We start from the raw sequence: 12493 nt of genomic DNA, 5'->3' as shown, positions 1-12493 counted from the left end.
GAAAAAACTAAGGGATCTCTTTCCATACTGTTCAGGGAGATTGACAGCCATCTGGCTCCAAGACTGGAACCCGGGGCATTCATGGGGCTGTGAGAAGGCATTCTGGGGGGCCTCTGAGAGAAGAGGCTGAACCTCCTGATTCTCAGAAGCCACAATGCTTGGTCCCAACACCCTAACCCATCCATTCCCCCATGGGGGAGAATCTGGGCTTTGTGTGCAGGACAGGCTAAGAGCCAGAAGGGAGCGTTCAGAGTCCATACGCACCCAGCTGCTGGCGCTGCTGCTGGTTCTTCAGTGTGGCCAAGGGTGTCAGCCCCTCTGGCATTTGGGTGTAGAGCTGGGACAAGCATTTCTCCTGGTGGTCCTCGTCCGCACCTGGCTTCACTGTGAACACAACCACGAGTCAAACCCCTCTCTCTTTGCACACTCGTACGGCTTCCCTCCCTACCCATCATGGGACTCCTTTTGATCCCACAGTCTAGAACCAGACAAACTGGGAGCAGGGGGAGGGGATTCAAGTCATGGCCCTGAGCCACATCCACCACCAGTCTGTGGCCATTACACAACCCTTACCATCACTGCTGGCACGTAGCTCCTGTGCCTTGCCATGTGGCCCTGCTCCTGCTTCAGCCTCAGGCTCCCTGGACCACATCCTGGGAACCTCACCCACCACCCACTACCCACTCTCTACACTGACTTTCTACTTCAGAGCTCAGGCTTGCTCTCCTTGACTAGATTATGTCCTGTGTGTGTGTCTGCTCAACTGGAAAAGCCCAGCTCAAAGGTCACCATCACATCCAAGGAACCACCAGGTGGTCTTGTCACATCCACAGCAATGACACTGGATTTCCTTTGTTGCTCTATCTGGTCCTACCACACAATGCACAATGAGGGCTAGCACTTTTGAAGAGCTTTGCAACACAGGTACTTAATTTTCACAGGAAGGAGGCTTTTCCTCTACCTTTATATTACAGATGAGAAGAAAGGAGAAAAGGGAGGCACAGAGAAGCTAAGTCACTTTTTCAAGGTCACACAGCTGATCAGGGGCAGAGCTGAGATCTGTACTCAAGCTACAGTGATTATATTTATTTGCTCAGTCATACTTCAAATATGAATTGTATCAGAAATCCTACCTGACCATTAGATCCGAGGCAGCATTAAGGTGAGGAGGCAGTGGCGCCACTCAGACACAACATTTAAGAGGGTGATAAAACTCAAGTCAAAAAATATATGAACTTTCTGGGGGTTTGAGGGGGGGGGGAGACACTTGTGTTTGAACTCAGGGTCTTATGCCTGCTTAGCTTGTTTACTTGTCAAGCATGTGAGTCACACCTCCAGCCCAGCATTTGGCTTATGTTTGGAGATAAAGAATCTCCAGGACTTTTCTGCCAGTGCTGGGTTTGAATCTTAATCCCCTGGATCTGAAGTCTCATGAGTAAGGAGAATTACAGGTATAAACCACCAGTGTATGGCTTTGTTACTTATCTTGATTACTAATTCTTTTTTCATTGCTGGTCCTGGGGTTTGAACTCTGGGCCTGGGTGTTGTCTGTCTCTGAGCTTTTGTGCTCATGTCTGGGCCTCTAACACTTGAGCCACAGTTCCACTGCCAGGTTTTTGGGTTTTGTTTTTCCTTGTGCATGTGGTACCAAGGAATCAAACCTAGGGCTTTGTGCCTGCTGCTAGGTAAGCACTCTACCACTAGGCCACATGCCTAACCTTTTTTTTTTTTTGGTAGTTACTTGGAAATTACAGAATTTATGATTCTGTTGACATTCCAGATTCCACTTGAAAACCTATCTGCTTGGTCCCTACGGCAGAATGAAACTGCCTTGGAATGAGACTGGGTCCTTCATAAAAGTTGACCATCCTTAATCTGGGCTTGGCCTCTAGGCCACGTGTTCTCCACACCTCCTGCCCTTAGGCTAGGTATATCAGCAGAGTGTCACATAACACAGAAATCCTCCCCGCCTCATATTGAGCTGTTAAGGCCACGGCCCTGATCCAAGCCCAGAGCCTCAAGTCTTACGCTGGTGGTCCATGAGAAATGTGGCAGCGAAGTAGTGGGCTAAAGCCCTGTAGTGGTGAGCCTTCACACAAGCCAGGCTGGTCCAGGAGTAGGGAATATTCTCTTTCACAGGTGCCTGGCTCATGGCTGTATGTAGCTGCTGGTAGACCTCTGCCACCTGAAACAGAGGGTCACAGGGAAGGGAAAGCTTAGCTTCAGAGAAAGAGGTGTAGGTGTGTGTGTGTGTGTGTGTGTGTGTGTGTGTGTTCTGGCACTTAAACTCAGGGCCTGGGTGCTGTCCATGAAATTCTTTTGCTTCAGGCTGATGCTCTACCACCCGAGCCACACCTCCATATCCAGCTTTTTAGTGGTTCACTGAAGAGTCTCACTGAGAGCCAGATGCAGGTGGCTTACCTGTGTAATCCTAACTACTCAAGTGGCTAAGATCTAAGGATAGTGGTTCAAAACCAGACTGGGAAGGAAAAGGCTATGAAACTGTAATATCCAACTAACCACAAAATGTCAAAAGTGGAACTGTGGCTCAGGTGGTGGAGTGCTAGCTTTGGGCAAAAGAACTAAGGAGCTGGGCACTGAAGGCTCATGAGATTTTAAATCGAATTAACCATTTAAAAATTGGAAGTGGATGGGCGAGGAACTTGAATTAGTGAAAGAGTGCTTGCCTAGCATGCATGAAGCCCTGGGTTCGAGTCCTCAGAACCACATAAACAGAAAAGGCTGGGAGTGGTGCTGTGGCGCTAGCCTGGAGCAAAATCAACCAAACAAAAAACTCAAGGAAAGTGCATAGGCCCTGAGTTCAAGTCCCAGTACAGGTGTGCAGGTGTACACATGCGCATATACACACAACTCATTGACTCTGCTGTATAAGCTGGCTTGAAAATAGCAATCGTAAAATCTCAGCTTCCACAGTAGTCAGGACTATGGGCAAGAGCCTACTAAGAGCTCTTTGTCCTATACAACAGTCCTGCCAGAATGGGGCACCATACTGAGCGATTCCTGGTGCTGGCAAGTCAGAGTTAATAGGAATCAGGTATGCTTCATTATGGTGGCTTCAGGCCATGCTGCAGAATGAAATTAATGGTCCATATCTGAAACTGCCACAAGCCAGGAAACACAGGCTAGCCGCTTCAGCTTGGGAGGGGAGCCTGCCCAGATAGTGGACAAGCTGCTACTGCAGGACCCCCTCAACACTCGCTGGGGCACAGCCTACCTGCCCAACCCCGGATATCACAGCAGCAAGGAAGCCTCACCTTGGCAGCCTCCTGAGCCACCTTCACCAGCATGAAGAATTCGTTACGGATCCCAGCAAGAATGAATTTCTCAAATACGCACTCTTGAGCTTGTACAAGCATCATTTTGACCAGCACACTCAGCATGGCGGGACTCATGTCGTAACTCGGGGTGTGAGTGAATGTCTCTTTCAGGTAGCTCAAAACCCCTAAAAATGTAAGGTTTTTACTGATGAGTCGGGGACCATGCTTATAGTATCATGCTGCTAATGGAGAATGACAGAAATTAAAAACATAAAATTGGCGTGGGGATGTAGCATTTGTCTAACATGCACGAGGCTCTGAGTTCAAGCCCCAGCATTCCAAACTGTGAAAAAATACATACACATGCATGTATGTATATATATAATTTATATACATATATGCACATATGCAGGTACATTCATAATATGTATGCATGCGTGCATATATTATATGTAATATCCCATAGTATATTTTTTTTAAAAAAGCTTGGTGGCTGTCAGTGACCTATACTGTAATTCTAGCTACTTAGGAGACTGAGATGTGAGAATCACAGATCAAAGCCAGCTTCAACAGCTAAATCTGAGAGATTCTCATCTCCAGTTAACCAGCAAAAAAGATAGAAGTGGAGTATAGTTCAAGTGGTAGAGAATCAGCCATGAGCAAAAAAGGTCAAGGCTCTGAGTTCAAGCCACAATACTGACATTAATGGTAGAGCCAGAAGTGAAGGTGTGCCTCAAGTGGTAGTACAGTAGCCATGAGGGGAAAAAAAAGTAAGGAACAGAACTCAGGCTCTGAGTTCATAATACATACACACGCACACACACACATTTTTATATATGCACACACATACATGTATATATACATATGTACATGTATACATGGTCATTCCACTTAACGAGGTACCTGGAAGGGTCAAGTTCTGAGACAGGAATAGACAGGTGACTAGTAGGAGCTGTGAGAAGGAACAAAGACGAGGTTCTATTTAGAAGATGTGAGACCCACCGTGAAGGACAGACACATTCTGGAGACAGATGGTGGTGTCAATATGACGGTACTCAACGTAACTGAACTATACCCCTAAATTGGTTATAGTGTTACTTCTAGATATATCCTTTTTAATGTGCCAGCACTGGGGCTTGAACTCAGGCCTTAAGCTTCTCACTTAGCTTTTTGGCTCAAGGCATGATCCATAGGCAACCAGCTCTTTGTACTAAGTAGATAAAATAGCTGGGCACTGGTGGCTCATACCCACAGTCAAAACTACTTACGAGGCTAAGATCTGAGGATAACAGTTCGAAGCCAGCCTGGATAGGAACTCTGTGAAACTCTTACATCTACTAAACTACTCAATAAAAGTTGGAAGTGAAGTGGCTCGGTGGTAAAAAGCTAGCCTTGAACAAGAAGCTCATAAGCCAGACACTATGGCTCACACCTGTCATCCTAGCTACTCAGGAGGCTGAGATCTGAGGATCTAGTTCAAAGCCACGAAAAAGCCTGTGAGACTCTTATCTCCAATGAATCACCAGAAAATCAGAAGTGGCATTGTGGCTCAAGGGGTAGGGCAGTAGCCTTGAGTTGAAGAGCTCAAAGACAATGCCCCAGACCCAGTGTTCAAGCCCTACAACTGACCCCCCCCCAAAAAAAAAAACCCAGCAGCAGCAACAGCTCCTCATAGACAGCACCCAGGTTGAGTTCAAGCCCCAGCACCAATACACACACACACACACAAAAGACTAGGCATCAATAGCTCACACTTCTAACCCTAGCTACTCAGGGATGAGGGAGATTTGGCTGCGATATCTGTCACCTCACTGATTGCTAGGGTTGAGCTGGCTGATCTGGCTGACTGAAAGAGCAAGTCTCTCAGTTCAACCCCCAATATCAGCAAAAGCAAGTGAATAAACAACAAAAAAGTTGAGGGGTTGGAAGCATGGCACAGTTGATAGCTCATTAGCCAATGAGTAAAATCCAAGTTGGGAGTGCTAGTCTCAGATATGTGTGTGTGTGTGTGTGTGTGTGTGTGTGTGTGTGTGTGTGTGTGTGTGTGTGTGTGTGTGTGTGTGTGTGTGTGTGTGTGTGTGTGTGTGTGTTGTGTGTAAATGATAGATAGGTTTTCTCACAATTTTAAAGAATTTTAGAAACATTCACATGTGTACCAAGAGAGAAAACAGCTGGCTTGTTCCAATCCCACCAGGCCTCTGGGATGCACTACGAGGTGTGTGATGACAAGGAGGCAGAAAGCAAGAGGAAGGGGCAAACAGCCCCAGGGAAAAAGTGTCTCCCAGAGGAACTGGGTGGTTCCGAAATACAGAACTTTCCCTGGGACCCCTGGCTCTGTACTGGACATGTTTGAGCTGCTGCAGGCAGGCCTCAGCAGACTTCTACAATCCTAAGTGTCCCAAAAACCAGGCACTGGTGGCTCATGCCTAGCTATTCAAGAGGCTGAGATCTCAGGATCACAGAGAAAGGAAAGTCAGTGACACCTTTATCTCCAATTAGCCAGCACAAAAGCTAAAAGTGGAAGTGTGGCTCAAGTGGTAGAGCACCAGCCTTGAGTAGAAAAGCTAAGAAAAAAGCCAGTCCTGAGTTCAGCCCCCAACACTGGCACAAAAGTAAACGAACTAATTAAAGAGGCAGAGAACATCACAGCAGCCTTCCTCTTCCATACAAGATTTCCCTTATGCTCACCCTCAGTCAATTGTGATATGAAAATATTACATGGAAAATTATAAAAATAAACTCATTAGGCTTCAAGAATTTTTCTGACAGGCCCAGAGTTTGGCCTAGTGGTAGAGTGCTTGCCAGCATGCACAAAGACCCAGGTTCAATTCCTCAGTACCACATACATAGAAAGAAGCCAGAAGTAGTGTTGTGGCTCAAGTGGTAGAGCTCTAGCCTTGAAAAAGCCCAAGGACAGTGCTCAGGCCCTAAGCACAAGCGCAGGACTGGCAAAAAAAAATCTGACAGTACATCTGTTGTAACTGTCTTTGTTTTGCTTTTATACCAGTACTGAGGCTTGAAAACCCAGGGCCTGAGCACTGTCCCTTTAACTTTTTCCATTCAAAGCTGGCACTGTACCAACTCCATTGCTAACATTTTGGTGGTTAACTGGAGTTAAGAATCTCACAGACTTTCTCTTCAAAGCTGGCTACAAACCATGATCCTCAAATCTCAGCTTCTTGAGTAGCTAGGAGTACAGGCATGAGTCACCATGTCTGTACTTGGCCTATAATTTTGCTAAATTATTATTTCTTTAACTTTTATTATTGTTATTCTAAAGGTGATGTACAGAGAAGTTACAGTTACATAAATTTGGTAATGAATACATTTCTTTTTTCTGTTTCTTTTTTCTTTGCCAGTGCTGAGGCTTGGACTCAGGGCTTGGGCACTGTGTCCTTGAGTTTTCTCAAGGCTAGTGCTTTACCACTTGAACCTCAGCACCACTTCCAGCTTCTTCTGTTTATGTGTGGTGTCAAAGAATTGAACCCAGGGCTTCGTGCATGCACTCTACCACGAGGCCACACTCCTGACCCCATGAGTACATTTCTTTTTTGGCAATGTCACCCCTTCCCTTGCTTTCTCCCAGCTTTTCCTTCTTGTGTCCACACGCAAGTTGTATACACACACACACAGACACACACACACACTGAGAGAATGTAATATACACAAGGTTCAATGCTGTCTGTGTTTGGGGGAATCTACTCAGGGTCAGGTCCTACAATGGATCTCCCCCCAAAGATAAGTGGGAACGAATGGATACACTGATAATGCATTTTTGCTGGTGTGTCAAGTCTATTCTGACAGGAGCAGGTGTTTACTGCTGTGACCAGGGCCACTCATATGGAAAGATTACTTATTAACCACAGACCACATGCTAAAGAGCACCCTAGATGGATGCCCTGCTATGACCCATTAAGTGCGTCTCCTGAGGGGAAGCAGCCTGGAAACTGGCTGGGCCCCCAGAGGTTGGGGAGGCCCCAAGTCCCTGTTCAGCTAGGGTCCAGGTGCCACCGGGTGGGGCTGGAGCCATGTGTGAACAGCCCTGGCGGACACATACCTGCGGCTTTCTGGAAAGCATCCACCGCACTCTCTAGCCCAGCTTGCGTCTGCCGATTGCATCGGGTTCCGATCTGTGTGTAGAGGGCTCCAGTGTTGAACAGGATGCTAGCTTTCTCTAGCAGAAGGTTCTGCTGGCTTACGGGGACCCCAGTAAGAGAGTCATACCTAGTTTTACAAAACAAACAAAAACTCAATGGGAGGGAAAAGAATGAGGGAAGGGATGATATTGTCCAAAAAGAAATGCACTCATGGGCCGGGAGTTTGGCCTAGTGGTAGAGTGCTTGCCTAGCATGCATGAAGACCCGGGTTCGATTCCTTGGTACCACATACATAGCAAAAAGCCAGAAGTGGTGCTGTGGCTCAAGTGGTAGAGCCCTAGCCTTGAGAAAATCCACAGATAGTGCTCAGGCCCTGAGCCCAAGCCCAGGACTGGCATTCGATTCCTTGGTACCACATACATAGCAAAAAGCCAGAAGTGGTGCTGAGGCTCAAGTGGTAGAGCCCTAGCCTTGAGAAAATCCACAGATAGTGCTCAGGCCCTGAGCCCAAGCCCAGGACTGGCAAAAAAAAAAAGAAATGCACTCATTACCTGAATTGTATAACTGTGACCCCCTCTGAATATTACCTTTGTAACAACAAAAACCTCAGCTGAGTTGGCGCTGTGGCTTACGCCTATAATCCTAGCTACTCAAGAGGCTGAGATCTGAGGATCAAGGTTCAAAGCCAGCCCAGGCACAAAAGGACCTGAGACTCTTATCTCCAATTAACCTCTAGAAAACAGGAAGTGGGGCTTGGCTCAAGGGTAGGGTGGTAGCCTTGAGCTGAAGAGCTCAGAGATAGTGCCCAGGCTGAGTTCAAGCCCCATGGAGGAGGAGAAAAAAAAAAAAAAAAAAAAAAACAACCCTCAGCTGAATACTGTAGATAATTTGGCTACTTTGTATCAGTTTTAAATAAATACGGACAAAATTCATTTCTTGAATAAAAACTCCAAAGATATACATGCTAGAGGCTTTTGTTTCCAAAGCAAGGTGTCAGGTCTGGTGATACTGATCAAAGACTGACCCCCCCACTCCGCTCCCCCCCCACCCCGCTCCCCCCCCACACCCCGCCTTGCCATCCCAAACTGGTCCAGTGGAATACCACTGTAATCCCAGCTCTTGAAAGGCTGATGCAAGAGTATCTTTAGTTCCCAGACAGACAGCCTGGGCTAGCAAAGAGTCTCTTCTGAAAGACTCTTTTGGACAATTAACTGATACTTTAACAAAATGAATACCAGGAAATTGAAATGTGTCTTGTCTGAGTAGGATGTGTATGTGTGGGGTGATGGGGGTGGTGAATGGGGAGAGCACAGATGTATGTGTGTATGTGTGTGTGTGTGTGTGTGTGTATAGTATATATATTATATATATATTATACATATATGTAATATATATCTGGTGTCAGTCCTGGGGCTTGAACACAGGATCTGGACACTGTCACTGAGTTTTGTGCTCTAGACTAGCTCTCTACTACTTGAGCCACAGCTCCACTTCCAGCTTATTTTAGCAATTAATTGGAGATAGAGAGTTTTCACAAACTCTCGGAGCCCAGGTTGGCTTCAAACCACCATTCTCAGATCTCAGCCTCTTGAGTAGCTAGGATGACAGGCGTGAGCCACCAGCACTAGGCCTGCAGTCATCATTCATATTCAAGGTATAAATGTGAAAATGTAACTGGGCAACTTCAGGGGATGGATGGAATTAGGAAAAATGGGGGTGGGGTGAAAAGGGTGATACTGATCAAGATGCATTTGTATTCATATATTGATGTATTCAATTAAAACTCCTTTGTACAACCACTCTGTGTGTGTGTGTGTGTGTGTGTGTGTGTGTGTGTGTGCGCGCGCGCGCGCACACCAGTACTAGAGTTTAAGCTCAGAGCCTGGGGACTGTCCCTTAGGTTTTTCCACTCGAAGCTGCTGCTCTACCCTGATTTACAACTCCATTCCAGCTTCTTGGTGATTAACTGGAGATGAGAATCTCACAGCCAGCCAGGCGCTAGTAGTGCATGCCTGTAATCTTAACTACTTAGGGAGACATCTGAGGATTGCAGTTCAAAGCCTGCTCAGGCAGGGAAGTCTGAGACTCTTATCTCAATTAACCACCAGAAAACCAGAAGTGAGCTATGGCTCAAAGTAGTGGAGTATTAGCCTTGAGCAGAGGAGCTCAGATACAGTGCCCATATGGAATGCAAGCCTCACAAATGACAAAAAAAGAACCTCACAGACCTTCCTGCCCAGACTGACTTTGAACCGAGATCCTCAGATCTTAGCCACCTAAGTAGCTAAGATTAACTTCACCCCTGGGATCTGCTGCCTAAATGCCACTTCAGAAGCAGGACCTTATGTGAGACATGTGCTAATAAACACTGACTTAGGGAAGTCCCTGTAAGATCTCAACCACCTTACCAGGTAAACAAGAGCCCCATCTGGCGAGTGGGTGGGAAGAATCTGCTCTCCACGAAGCCCAGCTGTATGAAGTAGGCCATCAGCAGTGAAACCCCAGCCTCGTCCCGGCTGGGTGTGCGGCAAGCCTAAGAGAGAAAGGAAAGACAGAAGTGTGAACAGGAGAAGAGGTAGCCAGCCACGGCCTGTATAAGCACACACACAGGTAGTATTTCTGGGATGTGTGTTGCCCAGTATCGGTATCATGAGCCCTAGGAGAGCTTCAAAGTTCCTAGGGGGAAGTCAGGAATCCTAGAATACAGCCCCAAATCCAACAGCCTCTTCCATGGTTTTCTTTTCTCTTGGTGAATTGTGGCGCTTGAACTCAGGGCCTGGGGGCTATCCTTGAGGGTTTTTTTTTTTTGCTCAAGGCTCTACCAGTTTGAGTCACAGTTCCACTTCTGATTTGGGGGTAATCAGAGATAAGCATCTCATAGACTTTCCTGCCCAGGCTGGCTTTGAACCATGATCCTTGGATCTTGGCCTCCTCAGTTGCCAGGATTATAGGCATGAACCACCAGCACCGGGCCTATGTTTGTTTAAAAATCTTTTAAAATTTAAGTTCTTTATTGAAATAAACACAAAATGAACAGTATAGAAATTTCACTACATACATAGCTTATACACTCATTATTTCCATCTACCCTGCCTTTGCTATATCCTTCCTACCTCATTCTAGCCATTCTACATGTTCCCATGGGCTATGGTTTTCTTTATAAGACCTAAAATAATGCTGCGTGTATGTATGTATGTATGTATGTATGTATGTATTTGCTAGTCCTGGGGCTTAAACTCAGGGGCTTCGGTACCCTCCTTTAGCTTTTTCATACAAGGTTGGCCCTCTACAACTTGAGCCACAGCTCTAATTCCAGCTTTTTAGTGGTTAACAAGAGATAAACATTTCATGGATTTCTCCTGTTTGGGCTGACTTTGAACTATGACTCTCTGATCTCAGCCTCCTAAGTACCTGGGATTACAGGTAAGGGCCACCAACTCCTGGCTATGGAATAACCTCCCTTCGTTCTCCAAGGCTACAAAGATGGTGAAGACTCAGCACCCAGAGCCTCGTCTTCTCTACTTGTCTGCACATGAAACCTACCTGCCTCAGATCCATCAGATCAGCAATTTCATCTTCATACAAGTAGCTATCTTCACTGTAATGTTCCAGGATAAAATCCTGTAGGGGAAAAAAATCAGACAATATGTGATTCAAGAGGCTGGGATACAGACTGATGGCAAAGCTCATGCTTACTCTAAAGGCTTTGGTTCCATACCCAGAGCCAAAAGAAAGAGAAAAAATAAATAAACAAAGCTGAGGGTGCTGGAGGCTCATGTCTATCATCCTAGCTCCTCCAGAAGCTGAGATCTGAGAATCACAGTTCCAAATCGGCCCAGGCAAGAACGTCTGTAATACCCTTACCTTCAATTTACCACTGAAACTCTGGAAGTGAGCGGTGGCTTAAGTGGTAGAGTGCCAGCCTTGAATGAATAGCCAAGACAGAATGCTACCCAGGCCCTGAGTTAAGCCTTAATACTGGGATCAAAAAGAAAAGAGAGAGAGCAAGAGAGAGAAAATATGAGAGAGCCAGAGAGAGAGAGAGAGAGAGAGAGAGAGAGAGAGAGAGAGAGAGAGAGAGAGAAAGAAGAGGAGGAGGAGGAGGAGGAGGAGGAGGAGGAGGAGGAGGAGGAGGAGGAGGAGGAGGAGAAGGAGAAGGAGAAGGAAGGAAGGAAGGAAGGAAGGAAGGAAGGAAGGAAGGAAGGAAGGAAGGGAAGGAAGGAAGGAAGGTGTGGAATTTCTACTTATATCCCATTAGTACTGAAAAAGTCATGGAATTCAAAGCATTTCTGATTTTCAGATTAGGGATGTTCAACCTGTCTTTGAAAAGTATTAAAGGGGGAAAAAATGAGAGTAATGTGAGGGCCTGTTAAGTTTTACGAAGTAAGAGCTGGCCCTGACTGGTTACATAAAGATGACAAGATAAGGCTATTAAAATGTATTTTCCCACATGGCTTGAAGCATATGCTTTCTTGAGCAGGCTCTCTCCTTTCTCCCCGTTCCCACTCTCTCTCTCCTTCCCTCCTTCTCTTTCCCTTTCTCCCCCCTTACCTGCCCCCCTCCCTCTCTCGGTTAAGACTGGATCTCATTATGTAGTCGGGCTGGCCTTAAACTGCAATCTCTCTGCCTTTGCTTTCTGAGTTGAGCATTCCTTTACAAACTTATTGTTTCCTTTTTTTTTTTTTTTGTGGCCAGTCCTGGGCTTGAGCTCAGGGCCTGAGCTCTGTCCTTGGACTTTGCTCTACCACTTGAGCACCACTTCCGGCTTTTTTCTATGTACGTGGTATGAAGCAATCGAACCCGGGGCTTCGTGCATGCTAGGCAAGCACTCTACCACTAGGCCAAACTCCTGGCCCCCAAACCTATTGTTTTTGTGTGCACAGACATGCTACACACAATACACTAGATTTATACAAATAGATGAAATGCAATTTGGGCTGTGCTATTTTATTTTTTGTTGGTCCTGGTGCTTGAACTCTGGGTCTGGGTGCTGTCCTACAGCTCTTCAGCTCAAGGCTACCACTCTACCCCTGGGCCTGGGCATTGGCCCTAAGCTCTTCAGCTCAAGGCTTCTGCCCTAACCCTGGAGCCACAACGCCACCTCCAATTTTCTAGATT

The 12493-nt window shown here is 46.4% G+C and overlaps 1 protein-coding gene across 1 annotated transcript in view; it reads right to left on the bottom strand.

Annotated features, from left to right (window-relative positions):
- Window positions 1–12493, bottom strand: part of Rhpn2 (rhophilin Rho GTPase binding protein 2) — a 46942-nt gene that overhangs the window by 9252 nt on the left and 25197 nt on the right. The window contains exons 5-10 of the mRNA XM_090322767.1: window positions 10919–10996; window positions 9784–9908; window positions 7336–7502; window positions 3276–3463; window positions 2029–2185; window positions 265–384 (exon numbers count right to left, since the gene is read on the bottom strand). Coding sequence (XP_090178893.1) covers window positions 265–384; window positions 2029–2185; window positions 3276–3463; window positions 7336–7502; window positions 9784–9908; window positions 10919–10996 — 835 coding nt within the window. The remainder of the gene's footprint in view (window positions 1–264; window positions 385–2028; window positions 2186–3275; window positions 3464–7335; window positions 7503–9783; window positions 9909–10918; window positions 10997–12493) is intronic.

The sequence above is a fragment of the Megascapheus bottae genome, chromosome 31 (genome assembly GCF_031878675.1).
Source record: "Megascapheus bottae isolate mThoBot1 chromosome 31, mThoBot2.hap1, whole genome shotgun sequence".
Classification (NCBI taxonomy): domain Eukaryota; kingdom Metazoa; phylum Chordata; class Mammalia; order Rodentia; family Geomyidae; genus Megascapheus; species Megascapheus bottae.
Note: the sequence above shows the minus strand (reverse complement) of the source record. Positions and strands in the feature narration are given on the sequence as shown.